Below are 23345 nucleotides of genomic sequence, written 5' to 3' on the forward strand. Positions count from 1 at the left end.
GTTTAAAGCTGTAGTAGTGTTTCAAAATCCTGATCCTATTTTTCCTCATGTGAAATCCATTTCTCAACACCACTTTTATTTGTAAAAAGATGCAAATTTGCTGACAAAAATAAAATATGGGTTATAAAGTACCAGCTTTTTAAAACATACTATTACCTTATTTTCACCAATCCAACCTTTGTTTCAGAGACTGAAAGTAAAAACTCTGACTTCTGGGTTAGAGTGGCTGGCAGCCTGCTGAAATGTACAAGTGCAGGTTTTAAAATCAAACCATAGTTTTTAGACACCAAAATGATAACATTTGTTTATAGAGCATGATAGATATGCATGGTATTTAAGCAGTATTATTTCTAAAGTAACAAGTCTGTGGCCTATCACAGATAACACTAAGCTCCACACTATGATCATCTGAAGCTTAGAAACAGCAACATGGAACTGAGATATTTTTTTAAAAGCCCTACAGCCAAAATGGTTACCTGCAATATGAAATATATCTGACCAGTTTTGATTCCATGAAGTAAAAGGAAGGGATTCACACATAGGGAAATATAGCTGAGAGTCCAGATGAGTGCACATGTGCCTATTGTGGCATCTCAAACAAGTTTGAGATGCCACGAGAGGCACTCTGAGAACAACAAAATGTTTCCAGCACTGCATATTTACAGCACGGGCTCTAAATTTGATACCTGGATTTCCAGGTATAAAAAAAAAAAACCCACAGAAAAAAAGCAGGGCAAGGCATGGTCCAGGACCATCCCCTCAGGCAACCTGGAGGTATGCTTCTTCCAGAGATGCCCTGGTATCTGGCCAGAGTATCTCTGTGGAGCTTCTGTTGCCCCAGCATGCACCCTTAGTGTGCAAGGCAAACAGAAATGGGGCAAGGCAGCGGCATGACCTGGCTCCAAGCACTGCCCTATGTAACTGGGGATGGGGGGTTGGGGGGCATTATGGTTTCTGGGTGGTTTGAGGGTGTGTCAGTGGGTGTGTGCAAAGTGGTGGGGGGGTGGGGATACAGGATGTGTGAAGAATGGCAGAGGGTGTGTGGGGAGTGGTGGGGGGTGTGGAGAAATGTGGAGTGTGTGGGGAGTGGCAGGGCATGTGAGAATATGTGAGGTGTGGGGAAGATGTGGGGTTTGTGGTGGAGCCTGAAGAGGGGCTGCCACATGCCCGGCCCCAACCTGTGGTGCACAGGCCCCAGTGCTGGCAACAGCAGTGGGCCATGCTGTGCCCACTGTAGTGCTGCCTGACCCATGGTCTGTATAGGGAGAATGGGTCTGGCCTGATCCGACCCAAGTTGACCCGGCCCAACCCACTACTGCACCTTTGGACAGGACAGGGACATGCAACTCCAGGACCCAAGGCTGCTCCTGTCCAAAGGCATGCACTAGCTGGGTGATCTGGGCTGGGTTGGGCCCATTCTCCATAAGGGTCAGGTGGCAATGCACAGCTGCAAGACTGTGCCTACAAGTGGGCCATGGCACAGCCCCACAGCCATGTTCTGATCCTCATGGAGAATGGGCCCAGCCCAACCCGGCCTGTCCCACACAGCTAGCGTGCACCTTTGGACAGGAGCCATGGTTCCCAGAGCCACATGTCCTAGTCCTGTCCAAAGACATGTTAGCGGGTCAGGCCAGGTTAGGTCAGGTCAGCCCAGTCCCAATTCTCCCCTCACAGACTGTGGATCAGGCAGCACTGCAGTGGACAGTGTTCGGCTGGCTGCTGCCGCCAGTGCCAGGGGCTGTGCACCACAGGGGGTGGGGGGCCAGGCTTGTGATGGCCCCCCCTTATCCAACATCCCTCCACACCCACCCCCACACCCACCCATACCAACCCACACACCCCACATGCCCTCAGATCCCCAAAACCTCCCACTTTCCCCCTGCAAACCCCTCCCCCCCCCCCACACACCCCACACCATACAACTCCCACACCAGCCCCACATCTCCCCACATCCCCATCCCCCTCCTCCAAACCCCACACCCACACACACACCCCACACCTCCCACATACCCCACACTATCCCTACATTCCCCCCTTCCCACCCTCCTCCTGCAAACCTCACATCCCATCACACACCCAGCATGCCCAGCTGCCAGACAGGATGAGATCTGCTGGTAGGAGCTGTGGCTTCAGGGGAAGCTGTCCCCACATCCTGGTAAATGAAGGGGTCAGGGGGAGCTCTAATTTTTCTATGATAAGAAAACCAAAAGCAAACATAAAAGCATATAGATATTTAGAATTTATTTTATTATGATGATAGAGACACTGGTAGGCTTCCAAATTGCTTTAAAATTGTAAATATATCAATAAAACATTGCCCAACTGATCACTCTCTCTGTCTCTGTCTATATATAGTGGTCTTTTAATTGTGAAAGAATGTGGATTTGGGGGTATTTTAAAGAGTGAATTTCAGATCTTTTTGTCCAGAGAATGTGCAGCTGTTAAATAGGGAAAGAACACCAGGATTTCTGCTAGTGAGGCAAGTGGCAGGACCCAGGCAGAGAAGCCTGCTCAGAGCTGGCACCTTGGGACCAAGCTGGAGGGTAAATGAGGTGGCTGACCTCCTGGCCATTTGGGGCCCGGAGGACATGCTTTGACAGTTCAAAGCAGGTCACCACAAAGAGAACATCTTTCAGGCAATAGCTGCCCAGAGGGCAGGGCAGGGGCACGCATGTCAGCAGTGCCACACAAAGGCCAACTGTGCAGCCATGGCACACTGGCAGCTGGCTCAGAGGTGCAGATGCCTCTGCTACAGTGCCCATGGCACAGCTCAGGCAGCCGTGCAGTCCCCATCTGGGTCTGGCAGTTTGGGGCTGCATGCTGTAGCAGGTGGCAGCAGGTCATAATCAGGAAGCAGCCCCCAGTGCCAGTGTTCCCAGATACTATTTGGCCAGGTTCCAGAAGCTCCTGTCTATTTGTATCTTCCAGAGATCATGGGCCTTGAGGCCAATCTAGTTAACTAATAGCCCCAACTGTGTGGAACCAAAGGCTGAAAGACAAAACTAGTTGGTTTTTTTTGGTGGGACAATGAAGGAAGAAAAGGGTAGGAGTAACGTAGGGGTCAAAGGTTCAAAATGTGAAAAGAAGTTGTTCAGAGGGGGACACTGAGCAGAGCCCCCTGAGCCACACCCACTGGTCCTCAAAGGCATCCAAAGAGCTGGTGTACACCTCCCACTGGTGCTGTGCCCAGAAATGTACATAGACAAATGAGAGGAAAGTGGCCCCACAATCTCTGGGCACCTTCGTAGCCAGAGCCTCCTTCCTGGTCAAGTACAGGGCCCACTTGGCCAGGGCCAAGAGGAGGTTGACCAGGAGGTCCCAGGACTTGGTGGGGCCATGGATGGGGTGACCAAAAACAAAAAGGTGGGGGTGAAATTCAACCAGAACCTCAGGAGGAGGGTCATGTGCACCCGGGTTTCCCTCTGCCCACAGAAGGGGCAGGAGGCTGGGGTGTCTATGAAGCTCTCCAGAAACATGTCCGGGGTGATGGCTTCATGGAGGAGCTGCCAGCTGAGGTCCCCAGTGGCTCATGGGATGAGGGTGGAGTACAGAGTCAGCCACTGGGGTGCCCCAGCTATGCCCTTGCTCAGCAGATCTCACCACTTGGTGTCTGGGCAGGATGTAGGGCAGCATGATGGATCGTGTGGCACATGAGTGTGTAGAGGTGGAGGTGATGGACGGTGGAAAAGCGAACCAGTCTGGTGTGCTCCAGTCAGCTCAGGTGGTGGAGTGGGGAGTGCCGTAAGACTGGGCGAGGCGCCAGCCCTACGACAAATTCAGGTGGACTGGAGGACACGGTGGGACAGGGACTGCCACTGTCCCAGAAATTGCCTTGAGCTGCTTGCCAGAGCAGCTTTTTGTACTGCTGGGGCCAGTACAGGACAGGTTTTTATACTGCTGGGGCCAGTATAAAAGCTCCCCCTGGCTGCAGAGGTGGGAGGAGCTGAACAGGGTCAGTTTGGCCCTAAGTGGCACTTGGCCCTGAAGTGCATGTTCAGGCATGTGCTGAGGCAAAAATGGCCAGCACACCTTTGTGCCACTCTTATTTGAGCTGCTGCAAGTGCATGTGTCTGCATGTGTGGATGTGCCCATACATGCTAAACAGAGCAGCAGAGAAAATTCCTAAAGCATAAAATGTAATTTTCCTACAAATATGAATGAGGGACAAGGTGTTAAAAGAAATAAGGGCTGGGATGTAGGCCAAAAGGAAAATGTTAATGGCAAGAATGGAATTTGTAAAACCTCAAATAAAGAGGAAACAAGTAAAGGAATTCATGTTACATTATGCAAATGGCTATTGCAAAATCTGTAGGATTTCAAATTGAAAAATGTTTTACTTCATAAAAAGTAACAACACTGGGTCACATTCAGGGCCATTACAGTTACATAGGGCCAGTGGATCCTACTTTCTGAGGACTCCTTGTATAAAGAGGCAGTACAGCAATATCATAACATTTCTATGACACTCTGGGCATGTCTACATGTGTGCTTTAATGCTCAGTAGCCTATTTTATGGCGCATTAAAGTGTTACATTGAAAACTGTGCTAATATGCTAAAGCACAGGAAAAATAGGCTACTGTGCATTAAGAGTAACTAAAAAAGTATACACTTTTGCTACTGTGCATTAAGGCAGCCTAATGCACATTAATTTAGTACCTCACATTAGAGGGCACTTTTACATGTGCTCCAGGGGTCAGGGGGCAGTGCTTTCATTAGAGTGGCTCTGAGAGCCACCTTAATTAAAGCACTGCATTGTCTCATGTATCAGCGTCTCCACACTTCAAAATGGCAGCAGGGCAGTTGAAATAAAGCTCATTGAATGTCCCCACCACTTTGAAACATGGGGACTCTGATACACGAGATACAGAAGTCTGCTGAAGCATGGTAATTACTATGCTCCAGGAGACTTAATTAATCAAGTCTGCTCCAACACACTGTAATTACAGCACATTGGAACAGTCTCCATGCCCACGTACAGCCAACCAGGGGTACTAAATTTAATCCACAGTAGCAAAAGCACATTAATGAATGTGTAGATGCATCCTCCATCTCTTACTTGGGCACATGGCAGTTTCTAATGGGGAAAGTGCTGTGGATAAGGTACCCGTATACTTCAGCTATCCAGTCTTCCTTTATCCCTATCATGTTATCAGAAACAGCTTTCATACTTCAATTACTGTCCTGTATCTGTTTGTTTCAAAGAAAATTTGCACCATCTTGAGTAATGACACAAAATACACCTGTGATATGGAAAACATCTTGGATAACCCCAGACTACACTTTTACCAACTCATCTATGGAATCAGCCTGGTGGCCATGATTGTCCTAAGTATCATCAGAGGGCTTGTTTTTACAAAGACAACATTAAAGGCTTCTTCAACACTGCATGATAATGTATTCTATAAGGTATGGTATATGCTTTGTTCTTTATAATTATTAAATTATATTTAATTTAATAAGTTAGGAAGGTGAGCAGTGTGATTTTGTAGTTCGGGCTGCTGTGGAGGGTCAGCAGCCATTTGTTGTATTCACAGCTCAATTGTTCACTTATCATCTCACCTTGAGCAATATGGATGAACATTTTGTATCTCAGGTGTTTTGTTTATCATGTTATAATACTATGTACAGCAAAAGCTTTGTTATCTGGCATCCATAAGGAATGGGGGGTGCTGGATAACAAAATATGCTGGTTAATTAAGAGATCTGAACAGGTCTGTTCAGGCCGCCACTTCTCCCGCTGCATCTGGGGCATCGCTGCCTCTCCCACCGCATCACTGATCCTCCTTCTGGTTTCGCTTTTACCTTACAAGCCGGCATGCCAGTTAATAGAGCATGCTGGCTTGTAAGGGGCCAGCTAAGGCAGCTTTTACTGTACCTACCCCAAAAGGTTGCTATAAACTTTAATCAATTCATGTTTCCAAAGTGTTTAGAAGCTTATCAAGTTTCATAGTTTCATAGTTTCTAGGGTCAGAAGGGACCTGAGCAGATCATCAAGTCCGACCCCCTGCCATGGCAGCAAAGAGTACTGGGGTCAAATGACCTCAGCAAGGTGTACGTCTAGCCTCCTCTTAAACACCCCCAGGGTAGGAGCCAGCACCACTTCTCTTGTAAGTTGGTTCCAGATCCAAGTGAAAGGCCCCATTTAAATGCAATTTTTTTTGGTAATCTGGGACACAAGTCAGTGCTGGTGAGGGATAGAGCCTCCCACCCTTGCCATGATACAACATGGCACAATAGGATAAGATGTACCAGAGAGATTTTCTCTTTCCAGCAATTACTAGAGGGAAAATATTTGGACAAAAAGGGCTATGGGTAAAATATTCAAAAGTGCCCAAGTGATGTAGGAGGCTAAGTCTCATTCCTAGGCACCTGGGACCAGATTATAAGGCTCAAATAGGTTCAAAGGAATTAAGCACTTAAGTCAAACACGGTTAGTCACCTAACCTACTGAGGATCTTTTGGAAAGCCCATTGATTCCCAATTCTGGTATGACCTATCATTTGTTCCTATATTTTATTAGGCCTTAATTTGACAAGCTATTTCAGCAGGTTCCTATATCTAAGCATATATGTAACACTACTTAATTCAATGGAACCATCCATATGTTGTGAGCTAGGAATCTATTTATGCACTTTGATGAAAGGTGTACATCTCTTTTTATAATTATTCCCTTTTAAAAGTGTATTTTAGATCTCTATGATTCTCATTTGCACTTTATTTTAGTTGTGAAAATAAGCCCCTACGACACATTTAATTCTACTGTCAAAAGCTGCTTCACAAATACTACTGTTGCTTTAAGTGCTATAGTAAACTTTTGTTTGCTGCTTCTATTATTTAAACGTTAGCCAAGATTAAGCTAATGTCTACTTTCCTATGTAGACTCTAAATACAGTAAAAGACAAAGACTGCATCTGATTTTGCTGTTTCTCTTTATCCACAGATCTTACATAGTCCAATGAGTTTCTTTGATACAACTCCCACTGGTAGGCTAATGAACCGTTTTTCTAAGGATATGGATGAACTGGATATGAGACTTCCATTTCACGCTGAGACATTTTTGCAGCAGTTTTTTATGGTGTTCTTTATTGTAGCCGTAATAGGCCTTGTGTTCCCTTTTCTTCTAATTGCAGTCATCGTCATAGCTGCTTTTTTTGTACTACTTTTTCAGTAAGTCGATGTTCTGGTTCTTTAAGAAATATTTTAAGCAATTTTTGGCCTGCAGAAACTGTAGTACATATGTTCGTATGGTAATGCAGTTGCAGAACGCTCCAAATTCTTTCATAAACTATAACAGGAGGTTGAGAAACTACAGGAATCAAGAAGAAAATCTAAGACAGCAAATCACACTCAGAAAAAAACTGGGAAGCTGTCAGTCATCTTAGCTTCTATTAAAGGGCTAATATAGTCACTCTTTATATTGCCTTCTGCCAATATACCCCAGAACCATTGTTTTATTCAGAATGAGTCTCCTTAGACAGTAATCATTTACAACTTTCCATCTACACAAAAATAGGCAGGGATGAGTTTAACCAAGGTATTTTTGAATGCACTGGTGTAGTGCACATGCACTGAATGTACTTGGAAGCTTCTGTCAGTGCAGAAACTGTATCTCTGCCAGCAACTTAAACCACGCCAGAGAATTATAACAGGGCTGGATGGTTGGTGGGCTGCTAATGGCTAGGCTCTTCTCTTCACATTACAGCACATGATTATGCAACACATTTTGCTGGTATTTTTTTTTTATAGGCCTCTCATCTCCTCTTCATCAGGCAGGATAGGTGATGATAATTCTCAATTTGCAAAATCTGCTGTCATACTTCTGTACTCATAATGGATCAATAATGAAAAAGAAGGAAATGAAACTGAAAGGCTGGATTCTGCCTGCTCCCTTTCTGGGGGACAAACAGAAATATTTTCTAAATTGGCTGTGGTTTTGTGTGCCCAGTTTGAGTCCCCTGGAACAGACTTGATTTTCAGAAAGTGCTGGGCACCTCCCCTGAATAGCCACTTCTAAAGAGAGCTCAAATTGGGAACCTAAAACTGCTACTCATTTTTTTTTAATTTGCACCAAAGAGCTTTCCTACCCTTGCATCCCTCTGTTAGGCCTAGACATAATTGCTTTTCCTTTACTTGGCAAACTAAGTTACTCTTAAACTAAGAGGGCTGCCTTAGCCTTCTGGGAACAAAAGATGCTCTAAAGCAGTGTTGCTCAACCAACACTCTGCAGGCTACCATTATCACCACTTCCCACCACCCAGATTGCCAATTTTCTGTACCTATGGGGAGTCCAGCAGACCAAATCACATGGCCTTGTGCATCAGATCAGACCAGCATACGGGACTGGTCCACAGCCAGATCTGGCACTTGGCTCAATCCATAGGCGTAACCAGGCTAGCAGACTGGCCTGACACCACCTATCCAGTCCAGGTTGGGCACCGCTGCTCAAAAGGAGGTATGGAGAGACAGAGAAGAGAGGAGATGAGATTGTGGCCAAAGCTTCCTTTGCAGTGACCAGCAAAGGTTCTGGGGCATGGTGCAGTATTCTGCATTCCTGGGCACTCCAGGTAAGACTAAAAGGCAGGGCTGTCCAATGTCAAAGCAGCTGTGGGCCACTTGCCACAATGGTCAACGATCCTGAGCCATACACCACTGGGGCCTTGTGCTATGGGGGCTGAATGCTGTGCAGGCTACAGAGACCCCCATCATGTGCAGCTCCTCCCACTGGAACAGCATGAGTCCACCCACCCCCACCATACAAGTCCCTGCTGCTGGCACTGGGCAGGGGAGGTCCCCCCATCATTGTGGCCATGCAGGCAGTACAAGCAACCCCCTACCAGAGCAGGGCAAGCCTACCCATCCCCCATCATGTGAACCCTCTGCTGCTGCTGCCAGGTGAGATACCTCCCCCCACCACACTTTCTGTCTCCTGCTATTGGGCAGGAGTCCCCCCCGCCACCCACCTTCCCTGCTGCCTTGCAAGCAGCATGAGCCCACTCCCACAATGCCATGTAGGCAATGGCATGCCCTCATCTGAGATCCCCCTACCAGTGGTGCTAAGCAGGCAGCCCAAGCCTCCCCCTAGTGCCTGGGCTACCTCTCACCATGCCGTCCTGCTCCAGAGGCCCTATCCACTGCTGCAGAAGCAGGAAGAATGCAGGGAGTGGTAGGTGGGCAGAAGCCCACAGGCCACCAGTTAGACAGCCCTGCTTCAAGGCATAGTTTCTGACAGAACAGCCTACTGGGTGGGACTGCTCCATATTTCTTCACTACAGGACATTTGAAGTTTTAGTTAAAAGTACTGGGTTTAGCAATGAAGCAGTGATATACATCCATAGTTTGCATAATCATTGTATTATATTGCTTCTATTTTGTTGCAGAATATTCAAGAGAGCTATTCGAGAGCTAAAGAGAATAGAAAATATTAGCAGATCACCACTGTACTCTCATATTTCTTCTTCTGTGCAAGGACTCAGTGTAATTCATGCCTATGATAAAAAAGAAGACTATATCAAACAGTAAGCTGCAAACACTACAATTACACCTTCTTGGTTTTGCTTGGGACCCTGCTATGGACAAATAATATTACCTTGTTATTCTTCACTGAATTGTCAATACCAGGGGTTGATACCTGTAGTGTTATTGATGAAACCATTCTGTTATCACACTACATGACCAGCAACTATCTGAGAACGATGGAAGAATACTCCTGATTTGTGCCATAGAATCTCAGAAGAGTCACACAGATAGCATTGTGTGTCCAGACTTGCTGTTTCAGCTTTCAAGCAATGTGTTCACTTATTCTTTGAATTTGAAGAGATCTCTAGTACCTAATTTAAGAGAAAGATTCAGTGAGCTCACATGGCTTGACTCAAAATTATACAGACTTTTATATAAAGGAGCAACACCTCCAGGCTTTGCTTTATGATGCCATGTGAACTGAACCATGCTAAATCTGTTCTATGGAGCTGAGAATAGACCTGCTTCTTTACTTCAGGATTTAGATCTTATAGCCCCTTTGGGCACCTATATACATGCAGCAAGGATGCTCCGATGCACTGCAATTAAAGTGTGTCAGAGCAGACTTGATTAATTGAGTCTGTTGGAGCGTGGTAATTACCGTGCTCCAGCAGACTCCAGCATCATGTGTATCAGCATCTCCATGCTGAAAAATGGCAGTGGGGACACTTTGACTGATGTTTGTTGATGTCTGATGAGCTTTAGTTAAAGCACCGCTGCCACCATTTTTCAGTGCGGGGACACTGATACATGTGACATGCCACACACTTTAATTACAGCAGCTCTCAGAGCCGCTGTGATTAAAGCACTTCCCCCACTCCACTCCCAGACCACATATAAACACCCTTTAATTCCAAATTCCTTACGTATTCCTGAATATTCCTTACATATTCTCTCTCTTTTTTTTAAGACGGTTCCTGAAGCATCAGTAATCTAGTCTCCCAAGACACACTGACTTCTCCAGAAGTCTAACACTTCCTTCCTTGGGGTCTTTAGGAAATACTGTATGGTCTCTCTCTCTCAGCCACCAGTTGTAGGACCTGCCTCTTTAAACCCATCTATTCAGAAACATAATAACCATCCTCTATAAAGAAGAAGATAAAAAATTGCCATTCTTGATATAGGTCTAGAAGGATAAATCCAAGGACATCTCAGCTCCAACTAGTTGTATCAGTTATTACCTCCACTTTCTTCTTCTTTTCTCACAGTCTTCTCTGGAGCTTGACAGTCCCTGGTCCTTGCCTGAGTAACAATGTTGAAAGGAGGCTGCAAGAAGAGTCACAGTCTCTTGCATTTGGGGGAAAATGGGGTAATGAGAGACAGTATTCCCAGAGTGGGCAGGAAAAATGCAGGTTGAAAGACCAGCTGATGTACTTCCCCTATGTGTTTGATAGTGAAGTAAGGATGTCTTAAAGAATCTCTTTACATTGTAAAACTTTACCAGAGCACAGGTTAATTAATATAATGCTAAATACAATTCTGCCCTGAGTATAGCCAAGGCCTGTTATGTGGTTATGTTTAATACTACATGGACTCTGGCCTTACTAAGGCCAGATGATATGATGTTAAACATGAAAGCATTTTTCCATATGGTGGATCTGCTGCTCATGTACTCTAAATGGACTGTAAATAACATAAATAACATCTGCACTTACTTTAAGGCCCTTTACACTGCTGAGCTGTGTCACTAACAGCATTTATGGGTCTTATCCAGAGAAAAAAAAAGATACCACGACCACTAATATATGTATGTGTGGGGATTTATGAAAATGACATTAGGGATATAATTTGATTCCTCCTGATATAATTCTGACCTAGAATATCTACTCTTTTACTCAACTCTGTTTCCATAACATTTTAAATCAACTTAGAGTATTACATGAAGGCTATGAAAAAGGTAAATACAGCAGCTCCTCTACAGAGGGGATACAGATCTCATGTTCACATATTAAAACTATTTTATACTCACAATGTTCATCTTTATTTTAATTTCAGATTTAAAATGCTAAATGATGAAAACTCCAACCATTTTCTCCTATTTAACTGTGCACTACGATGGTTTGCACTTAGAACAGATATCCTTGCAGCTGTTATCACTTTGATTGTAGCATTATTTGTTGCTTTGAGCCCTTCTTCAATTAGTACTGCAGCAAAAGGCTTGGCTTTGTCCTATATAATCCAGGTAAAATGGAATGCTTGATATCCATATTTAACCTATGTTGTTAACTATATTAGTGCATATAGTTTTCCTTTTTTAGCCACTCTTTATACCTCCAAATGCCATTTAAATATTACAATGACTTAATTTAGAATCAGATTATATTATCAATACTTATAATGGGTGGTACTTTATTTTGCAAATACTTCACTGGATTTTGAAGCAAGGTGCTACTACCCAATGTGAGAGAGTGTAAGAATCCTACACTAGGAGAATACAGAGAAAACACATTTTGGAAAGACCTGAGATGTAAGCTCTATTGCTAATCTACATAACCATGTTACCTTGTCCTTATTTCACCCCATCTTACCTCCTATATTTTGTTAAACCTACTTTCATGCAACTCGGTGTGCACATATGCACCATGTCACAGTACATACTGTTGCCTTTTTATGCTACCACAATATGTATAACTAAATAGTAATTTCAAAGCACTCATGTTTACAATACGCTAAATATCCCTTAGCTTTATACAGAATTTACAACAAAAAATGAAGCCTCTTTTTTTTGAAAAGCACAAAAATAAATGTGATTTGCTTTGCAATCATAAATGAAAATTAATACTATTTTCTTCTTAAAAGTCACACAAGCCATCCCTGTTTCTACATAATTGGGGTAATATTGTTATTCTTTTTATAATGTTTATGTTCACAATACAGTAATAGAGGCATTTCCAGTAGGGTTGTGCAAAGCTTCAGTCGCTGATTCAGTTCAGCAGAAATTCGGCCCAATTCAGTGGCTGAATCTCTGAATCCAAATCGAACCAGGAGACCCTTTAATCTCTCCAAATCGATTTGGAGAGATTTGGAGAGATTTGATGATTAAGACATAGACACAGCTTTAAATGTTTTTTCTACATACCTCAGTGTACCAGGCAGCTCGTGAAGACTGAGATGGTGGGGGGGATGGAACGTCCCATGGGAGCACAGGGGGGTCCCCAGCATGCTCAGCAGCAGACCTGGAAGTGGACCAAAAGTACTTCTGGTCCACTTCCAGGCCCACCAGGGAGTGTATGGGGTACCCCCCCCATGCCCCAGTTTTGTGGCTGGTGCCTCCTGGGTCTGAGAAGGCACCTGGGGTCCCCCCTGGCCAGTCGCTGAGCCAGGTGAGGTACAGGGGGAGGTACCCTGTGCACTCAGCACCAGACCTGGAAGTGGACCACAAGGTCTGCCGCTGAGCATGTGGGGGAACCCCCCACACTCCTGTGGGACACTCCATCTGCCCCACCATGTCAGCGTTCATGAGCTGCCTGGTATCTTGAGGTATGTAGAAAAAACATTTAAAGCTGTGTCTATGGCCGATTCACTGATTCTCCAAATCAGCATCGAATCTTCAGATTCAGATCTGGCCGAATTGAATCGGGACAGTGATCTGAATCAATGAATTGAATCACTGTCCCCTGAATCGGGCCGAATTTGAATCCAAATTGAATACGGCCTGCTTCGCACACCCCTAATTTCCAGTTCTAATGGACCTATTAGAAGCAATGTCTGCATCTTTACTTTTACTTCTGTCCCTAGCCCACTACTTCTTTTCATGACATTTAGAACTCACATATCTGTTTAAAGTTTGTGTATAATAAATAAACATACCCAAAGAGCACTGCTACTGGGTTAATAATGTTGCCAAAATATATACTTTAAATATGTTAAAAATTCATATGAAAAAATGTAGCATTTGCTTAAAATACAATATTTGCTCTTAACTGTTATGTACTTAAAATTTCATGGTAAATATATTATTTAACACATTTCATTGACTACAGAATATCTCCTAACAGCAAGAAGAGAGGCCAGAAAAAACACAGGATTTCATGTCAAACTGTGAAAGATATTTTTCCATCTACGGCAGCTTGGCAGTCTCCACAGGCAGTTGTAATAGCTTTGAAATTGCCTGAGGGTCTATCATTGAGCTGTGTTGTTGATGGGCTTTTGCACTGCTTCATTCTCTTAAGCACCCTTTTACTTTGATTATTCACTTTTCTTTCCTCACCAGATATTTATTGTAGATAAAAATGAATAGAAAGCAGCTTCCCAATATGCATTGGGCTAAACAGGATATTCTGTGACTTGTCATGTGATTTACAAGTACTTTTTCAAACTCCCACATAAGGATTTAGACATCCAGGCCTATTACAGGGTAAAAATCATCAAATGCATTTTTTTCCTGAAGATTCTACACTTTTAAAAAAGAAAGGAAGGGTGGACATAGCTGTGGGCTCAAAGGTGTTTATAGCTTTACTTGGGAGAGGCTGTAGAATGAAGGAATCACAGCAAGAGCCTGATGGGGATTATTGGCTGAACAAATAAAATGGATGAGACACCGATGAGAAGATCAGGCTGTAAGAAATTAATTTTTACAGGAATAAAGAACAAATTAGGCACCCACATCAAAAGCTGGCTAACTCCCCTTTGTCCCTTTGAAAATCTCCCTATAAATTATCACCATCAAAGCCACGACTCACATCAGACAGAAAATTTCATATAAATCTCTTAATAACATTCAAAAGAGTTCAGTAAGGTGATGTAATAAGTATAAACAAGTTTCTATGATTTTTATCCTGCAGAAACTTACATAAATGCTTAACTTCCTGTATATGCAGGTAATTCTATTGAAATAATTCTTTATGATTATTATAGTTGAGTGGACTTCTCCAAGTATGTGTAAGATCAGGAATTGAGACAGAAACCACATTTACCTCTGTTGAACAAATAATGGAATATGTCTTGGTAAGAAATATATCTACATGTAACATTAAGGCCATACTATTTATAAATATTATGGAATATTTAACTGTTCACTACTATGGATCAACTGAATATTGTTCTACTTTTATTTCTCTGAGACATGTGTTCCTGAGGCTCCACAGTGTTCAAATATTTTGAAGTCTCCCAAAGGCTGGCCAAATCAAGGGGAAATTGTATTTAAAGATTACCAAATGAAATACAGAGAAAACAGTCCTATAGTTCTCCATGGTTTAAATATGAGAATTCATGGTCAAGAAACAATTGGTATTGTTGGCAGAACTGGCTCTGGTGAGAGACATATTTTTCCTTAGTTTTTTTTTTCTTTTATGGTAGTACATATAATAAATGTCACGAGTTTGTTATTTTTAGAGGAAATTTAATTGTAATTGTGATTTTACATTCTAAGAGCTCAGCTGTACCATTAAGATACATCCTTATATTAGGGCCAGATAGTCATAGTAGTAACAGCAGCCCAGGAAGAAACTCTGGGTAGAAGTATATTCCCCAAAGTTTTGGAAACATCAGAAGGGCTCTGTTCAGCTATTAATAGCCATAGGAATTTCAATACTGGATTGATAAGACTAGACAATATTATATCTATAAATACTAAACTATACTATAAAGTCTATTTTTTTTATCTATAAGGCAGGCTAATCCAGAACTTCCTCCTTGAAAACACAGAGATCTGGGCAGTCATTGCCATTTTAGAAAACTGAAAACCATTATGTTAACTAACCTGCATGGGGACAATTGCAACAGAATCCACCACAATAGATTCAATCAGCCTTTTTTTTGCCTATAGCTAATAAGCAAATGGAAATCTTGGGAATGTCTATAAATACTTCCAAATTTCTTACTGAAAGCATGACCCAGCACATGGCTCATGAAGTCTACTGTAAGTGAGGTTTTTCATGCTGAATTATTCTTATAACAAAAGTATTACCTGTATAGCGGTAATTTTTACACTGTTCTGTTATTTGATTAACAGTGCATATTAAAAATGAAAAGCTTCTCATGGCTTTCAGCAAAATTTTCAGTGGACGTCCTCATTACATAGCCATTACTATAATTAACATTATTGACATACTCATTAACACTCTCAATAGAAAGCCCAAGAGTGAATGAGCATGAATAATGACATAATTTGTCACCCTAGAAAACAATCACTTCCAGTGAGAGATGTGGCACAGTAGCAGAGGAAAAGACAACTAAATTTTAGAAACTTGTACTGTGGCTATGCTATGCTAAACCAGATCTCTGAATCTGAATAAAAGGAAGGAGTTCAGATCACAGGTGTGTAAACCTGGAGCCTTGCAGTTCAAGCAAAATGCACTGTAAATAATTATTTTAAAAAACCACAAGGTATATCTACACTATTTTTTAATCCCCTACAGGAAAATCATCTCTAGGAGTGGCACTGTTTCGCCTAGCAGAACCAACTGCTGGTACCATCCTAATTGACAATGTTGATATCTGTACAATTAGTCTGGAAGATCTAAGAACAAAGCTTTCTGTTATTCCCCAAGATCCTGTTCTGTTTGTAGGTACAGTAAGGTATTTGGTGACATAATTCTAAATTAAACATTTAATTCAAAGTAAAATCTCATTTATCAGTACCATTTTTGGTAAGACTGCTAATATAATATTATAGTAATGATTTATATTATTTGAGCAGTACCTAGAAGTCCTGACTAAATCCCATTCCAGCCAGCATATGACCTCAAGCTTAATGTGACTAAAATTGAGTTCATTTATCTTTTTCATTTCCTCTCCTCATACGTTTCTCATGACGGTTGATGCTTTCCCCCTAATAACTCACATAAAATGTTGCTTCCAAAAATAATCTCTGCTATTTCATTGCAACTATACCATCTTCTTTGAGTCAATCCACTGGCTTCATATTGTGCTGCCCATTGAGCTCACCTTCCTGTACTTGCCTACATAGCCCCATAAAACAGTGCTTGCCTATATATCTTTCCATCTTTATATTAAACCTTCATCTTCTCTCACAAGAACCACAATATCATTCTTCATGCTGCTTCTTATTTTTGGAATGTTTGCCCAACTTGCTCACCAACTTGTTTTATAATAGCTGTAAAAACCTCACTTCAATCTCTCCTACAGAAAATGAGGAGGGAGAAAGACAGTAATTAGAATGGGTTTAATCACTTGTGTAAAGCATGGAGAACTTAGATCAGATTTGCAATATCAATTAAAGTAGCTATTATATTTTTATAATAATATCAACCAGTTCTTTATAATAATAAAGTAACAAAGAGTATCACTATTTTGAAAAAGAACTGAGGTTTCCCCCCTAAAGCTACCTAAGAACTCAAAATATTTAACATGAAATATTAAAATAAAATGCTTCAAGGTAAGCTCAGTTCCTATTCAACCAACATTTTTCTATTCAAATTGAAATGATAATAATTTGCAAAATAAAGACTATCTTAATTTTTCCTCTTAGGTTCAACATTGATCCTTTCAGTACTTACACAGATGATCAGATATGGCAAGCTCTTGAAAAAACATTTATGAAGGACAGAGTAGGTTTTGTGGTTTTGTGTCATAATTTATTTTTGTGATAAAGATATAATAAATGAAAAGTCACTGTTTATTTATTTTTTTGCTATTGTATCATTCATTATGCACTAATAATATGAATACATACTCTAATGAGAGTTCTGAATAGTGAATACCTACTTCCTGGTTCCCTCTTTCCATTTTATAGTGGCAGAATGTTTGAAATGTACTCCTCTGGAATGGTCATTCAAAATGACATCCTGCTAAAATGTGTGACAGAGAACAAGCAGCACATACTTGCTTAGTGGCTAATGTCAGAGTGGCTTTTTTATGCACTCTAGATATTGAAACTCCCAGGAAAATTACAGACAGAAGTTGCTGAAAATGGAGAAAATTTCTCCATAGGAGAACGACAGCTGCTTTGTATGGCAAGAGCACTACTTCGAAATTCAAAAGTAAGTAGCTGGAGAGATTTGAATACTTCTAGCAATGGTCTTGAATACATGAGAGCTGTGGCAGGATGTGTCATCTAAAGAAAAGAGGGGGGGATGGGAACTGAAAAAGAAACTAACATAGATTAAAGACTGGGAGCTGTGGCACTTGAAAGTGCATCAAAAGATAGGGCCACATCACCCCAGGTATAACTCAGGCATGATTAGGTTCTGAGGAATTGTATGCCCCATCCCAGTAATCTGATGTGCAGTTTTTACAATGGGGCATACAATTCCTCAGATCCCAATTGCATGACTGCCAAGACTAAACCAGGTCCCAGAGCTGCCCCCGGCCTGGTCCCAGGGATCAGGCAGCAGTGGCTGTTTCCGCATTGCCCAGTGGCTGATTGCTGGTATTGCCCAGGACAGCCCTGAGTCTTGAACCAGGCCAGGCCTGTCCTGGCCTGGTTCAAGACTCAGGGCTGTCCTGGGCCTGATGCCAACACAATCAGCTGATTGTCGGCAATGGGACAATTGAGATGCGGTTCAAGATCTGGGACTGCCCCCAGCCTGATCTGGAGTGTAACGTAACATAATGCAATCCCTGGGGATCAAGATGGGGACAGCCCTGGGACCCAGGACTGTCCTGGTTCTGATGCTGACAACCATCTTGTTGTCCACATCAGCCTGGGACAGTTCCAGATCTGAGATACATGCCACATGTTTAATTTAAGGTGCCCTACAAACCAACTGCAAAGATGTTCCAGCTCCATGTTCTACTGAACATCTTTGTGTCTACTTTGTCATTTTATCACAACATAAATTGGTTGAAAATGTGACATTACAATTTATGGCATGATTACATGATACAAATGCAATGTATGTCAGGGACCTCAGTTAACACTCTAGACTTCAGTGAAGCTATATTCCAGCTGAGGGTTGATCCCAAGGTCTTTTTTTGGAAAAAAAAAAAACCACATATCTGAGCAGCATCTGCTGTTCAGATATACTTTTTCAAATGAAAATGAAAATTTTAAACTTGAAATGCAGACCCTGGCCTGCAGGGATTTTCCCTTTCAAGGAGCAAATTCCCACAATCAACTTTTTATATTAACCTATGCATGTCTAAACTTCCTTGAAATGAAGTCCATCAGAACTTGTTCCTGAGAGGAACTAAGCTATAATGTGATCCTAGATTTCCCTGTACTGTGCAGTTACTAAAATAAACCCATCGCCAAGCCATCACAGTACTCCTCCAGTATTGACACTCTGCAAGTCTACAATTGCAGCAGCAAACAAGTCCTTACAGATGCTTCTCAAAGCACAAAAACCTTGGTCTGGCTTTAATATCTATGTTTGAGCCTAATTTCCCTTAGAGTATATTAGGCCCAAAAGTCTGATCACTGTATGGGCATATCTACATGTCACCCTATGGTGACATTGTCACTGCACCATGCTTTAGTACTTTCTTTTGGAAGTACTAAACCACAGTGCAGCAACCACCCATACTGTGCCATGCATGCAGCACATGGTTAGTTTTAGCTGCTACTTCGCTGTAGCAGCATGCTAAAATTGAGAAGCGGGCTCCTATGGCAAAGTAGCAGCCAGTCATGTGTAGACTCACATGATCATTACGTTACTGTAGCATGTTGTACAGTGATGTAGCACATCACTGGGGTGACATAGGGTGACATGTAGATGCACCCTATAAGTATCAAGGCCTCAGCTTTTTTCATTTTAATACCAACACATGGACACTTTGTAGCTGGCCACTGATCCATGCAAATATCTGGTCCCACTTTTAATGTTACAAAACATGCATTGTTAGCTTAAATATGTTTTTAATTCTTTCACAACCACTCAAAAGAGTCAGGAAGATAAAGTTGCAATAATCCATGCCTCCCTGTACTACTATATTAAAAAAAAATTAAATGCATTTTTTCACCTTTGGCAAACAGTTTCAAATCATGCTGCTAAATCATAATGGTCTCAAATTTGCCCCTTTGTAGTGGGTCACATTTTTAAAGGGACTTTTGTCTTCTCTACAATAAGGATTCTCAAGCAGGGTGCTGTGGCACCTTGGGATGCTATGAAGTTCTTTCAAAGGTATGTGGGGTACTGTGCAATATTGGCACTGTTATAAGTACAAAAAACTACACAATTCACAAAACAAATCCAAACATTTCAAAAAAAAATCTATAGTGTCAAAGATATTCTGAACTGTTGCAGTCTTTCTGCGTTCTTTGCAACAGTCAAGAGGTGAGTGAAAGCTAAGAGCCAGCAGTTTCTGAGGGGTGACTTGAGCCTAACAAGATTAACAATCACTACTCTAAATCCACATTTGCAATTTTGAAAATAAACATGGTAGAATTCAGCTCACAGCTGGCAGGACACCCCACTGAAGTTTGTACATGAAGAATCTATACAATGCTTGTAAGTTAATAACACCAAGAAGTAAAAATAAGATTGTTAAATTCATGTCTGAGAATTTGAGGGCCAGGGAGAATTTTAAGTTCTGATCCTGTACAAACTTACACATATTTAATGTTCCTTCCATAAATAAGTGTAATATGAATAGTCACACACATTTAGCACATACCTAAGTAGTTATAGATTGGGGTGAAACCCAAAATCTCCCCATCCTACATATTTTCAAATAAAACTCAGTGATGTGAATTAAATAATCCAATTTTAATTTTTGTGGTTTGAAATAAACATTTTAAAATTAATGTGTATCTTAATAAACTCCATGTTTTAATATATGTTCCTGGTTATTTTAGTTTGAAAGCTTTATAAGACTTCAAGATATTTTATAATGATTACTACCACATGATTAAAAGCTTTTTTTCCCTAATAGATCATACTGCTTGATGAAGCCACAGCTTCAATTGATCCTGAAACAGATAGACTAATTCAGTGCACAATCAGAGATGCATTCAAGGACTGTACTGTCTTAACCATTGCACATCGCATCAACACTGTTCTGGAGTGTGACCGCATCCTGGTTATGAGCAATGGAGAGGTACAAGAATCAGACATGAAAAAGACCTAATAGACCACCTAATCCATCACTCTTCCACTGGCCACTTTTTCTTTATTGTACATTTTCTGAAGTTTTGCCCACTTTATTTTCAAATGTCTAAAACATGTGGGCTTCCATTATTTCTGAGGGGAAATTTTTCACCTACCAAATAGATCTCTCTACATGGAAGCTTTTCCTTAACTTTTCCCTTCTTAACTTCTTCCCAGTATTCCTTGTCAAACCCACACCCACCCAAGATGTCCTTCTTTTCCTTGGTGTTTACACCCTTTATTCTCAGCACCTTGGTCCCTGTACAACCAATAAATATGGCATGTGTTTAACTTTGGGGCCAAACTTCAGGGTCAATATTAGTCCTGTAAGTGCCTATTTGGGACTAACGCAGCTCAACAAGTTTACACTATTATTCCTCTTTCTTTTGTATGGTGTCAGATATCAACTTCAAAATCTATGGGCCACTGTCTGGTATTATTGTTTAATAATATGCTGTCTGGGCATTTATAAAGATTGCAGCTTTTGATTAAGCTCTGTGCTGTTTGTTGGACACCACATTCACACAGGGGGTTGTCCAAGATGTTCATCTTGTGAAAGGTTGTTTTGCAACATCTGTATCCAGATCTCACTCTATTTCGCTTGATCCATGCTTCTCTGTCAAGGTCGTGCCCAGTGGGGGACTCATTTGGTGTTGATATAAAATACTGTAGGAATAGGTCTGACCGTTCCCAGTGGTCAGCCCACTCCATTGCTACCCATTGGTTTGATTCAGCATCCCTAATCTCTTCCAGGAGTTTGTGGGCTTCATGTACAAATGATTTATGACTTTTAAGCCTGTTAAACTTCCATTTGTTTCAGTCCTCAGTTAACAGTTGACAGGAGCAGGTGATTTTCATCATATCTTGCCTCTATTGCCAGCAATGATGTTAGGGTCTGTCTTTTTATATCACTTGGTCTAATGCCCAACAGTACAGAGAGCACATCTGTGTGTAAGTTGTGCAGCCTGTTGTGTGTCTCAGTGCACTGTTAAGTACAGCGTCAAACTTTTTAGTGTAACAACTTTTGGACCATACGAGAGCACAATATTCTGCTGGCATGTATAATCATGGCAAGTGCAGTGGTTCTAAGTACTTTGAAGTTGGTACCTCATGTCATGCTGGCTAAATGTCTTAAGGCAGCTAGCTACCCGTGCAGAGACTTTACTGCTGACCTTCTGAATGTGATGTTTATAGGTAAGGGAACAGTCTAATGTGACTTCTAGTTAGGTTGGAGCAAGCTCATGGGGAAGGATGTGGTTGCCTACTCTAATATTCAGCATGTTTCTGGGTCGATGATTGTCCAGGTAGAAAACTGAAGATACTGAATTATTGATGCTAAACTTTAAGTTACCTCTTGTGGAGACAGTCAGCAATGAGTTCCATGTCAGTACTCAGTATCTTTACCAGGATTGTCACGTCTATTCCTTAGGCTACTATGGAGACATTGTCAGCATACATGTATTGTTTAGATGCTGTATGCAGGAAGTCTGAGGGATAGACATAGAAAAGCAGTCATGGGAAAAGTTTATGAAAAATGTAACTAGTTAAAAGTTAGCAGCCTTTAAAATTAACTTGAGTTAAGTTAAAAGTTAAATATGTCCACTTTCAACTAGTTAAAAGGTCAGTTAAAAAGAAAGTACAGTAAAAGCTCTGTTATCTGGCATCCCCCGGGAATGGGGCATGCCGGATAACAAAATATGTCAGTTAATTGAGTGGCCCCAGCTGCTGTTCCTCCCACTGCATCTGGGATGTCCCTCTGCCCCTCCCGCAGCATTGCCACCCTTCCTGCCATATCACTGCCCCTCCTGTGGGCCCCGCAGGACTAGGAGGCGGGCCTCGCACAGCCCCACGCAGCCTGTTGTGCCCCCGGGCTGTGGGGGATCAGCAGCACAGGCTGCTTTGCCCCAGGCCATGGGGGCTCGGAGAAACCAGAAGGGCCACGGTGTGCACTTCAGGTTTCACTTTTTCTTACAAGCTGCATGCCGGTTAACAAAGCACGCTGGCTTGTAAGGTGCCAGCTACCAGAGAGTTTACTGTAACTAGTTAAAAGTTAAGTTGATTTGTGAGAAATGCGTAAAACATGGTGAATTGCCTCTTAGCATCATTTTTCATCTTCAAATGCAATGAGCGGATTTCTTTTCCATAAGCCCACAGAAACACACTAATTTACTCAGAACTTACCCTGCTTTACCTGAAAATAATGTTATACTTGTCATACAGTTTACAGAATAACAATTTATCAATACCTATGTAACGTTAGATCCTTCTCACCCTCTTCATGTGAAATACTTTGTAAAAGTCAATGCATCATATAAGTATACCAGAATAACAGAAAGGAGATATTCATAGCTAGGTGACAAATAAAAGCTGTTTCCACAGAAAACCTCTGTTGCTACAATGTTTATTGCTCAAAAGATAACAAAAGGGTATGAAATACATCTGAATTAGAAATAATGAAAGTGTCTGAAAATCAAAATTAGACTGGAATGAGAAAATTGGAGAAAAATCAAACCTGCCCTCACAGGAACAAGAAAAAATAGGAAACACTGAAAAGAGGGATCCATCTTAAATTCCACTCTTCCTAGGGTCTTAAGCTCCTAGCTGAGCTGCAAGCAGGTGCCTCCCTCCACAAAGGATCTACAGTCCTAACCCACTGTCCTGGACATAGGTGACTAAATCTTTTATTTCAGTAAAAAGCAGGGGGAGGAAATGTGGTATTAGGAGCTCTATTTTATTCAGAGAATCAGACTCATAGGCACTGAAGGCTGGAAGGGACCTCAGGAGGTCATCTAATCTAGCTCCCTGCTCAAAGAAGGACCAGACCCAACTATATCATC

At 41.9% G+C, this 23345-nt stretch overlaps 1 protein-coding gene across 1 annotated transcript in view; it reads left to right on the forward strand.

Annotated features, from left to right (window-relative positions):
- The window catches only part of ABCC12 (ATP binding cassette subfamily C member 12), a 69381-nt gene that overhangs the window by 44978 nt on the left and 1058 nt on the right, over positions 1-23345 (forward strand). Inside the window, exons 19-28 of the mRNA XM_019535421.1 lie at positions 5204-5407; positions 6942-7168; positions 9379-9516; positions 11513-11699; positions 14375-14464; positions 14581-14770; positions 15877-16036; positions 16950-17028; positions 17347-17460; positions 20294-20458. Of these exons, the coding sequence (XP_019390966.1) occupies positions 5204-5407; positions 6942-7168; positions 9379-9516; positions 11513-11699; positions 14375-14464; positions 14581-14770; positions 15877-16036; positions 16950-17028; positions 17347-17460; positions 20294-20458 (1554 nt within the window). The remainder of the gene's footprint in view (positions 1-5203; positions 5408-6941; positions 7169-9378; positions 9517-11512; positions 11700-14374; positions 14465-14580; positions 14771-15876; positions 16037-16949; positions 17029-17346; positions 17461-20293; positions 20459-23345) is intronic.

This window comes from Crocodylus porosus, unplaced genomic scaffold (assembly GCF_001723895.1).
Source record: "Crocodylus porosus isolate Cpor-Errol unplaced genomic scaffold, CroPor_comp1, whole genome shotgun sequence".
Taxonomy (NCBI): Eukaryota; Metazoa; Chordata; order Crocodylia; family Crocodylidae; genus Crocodylus; species Crocodylus porosus.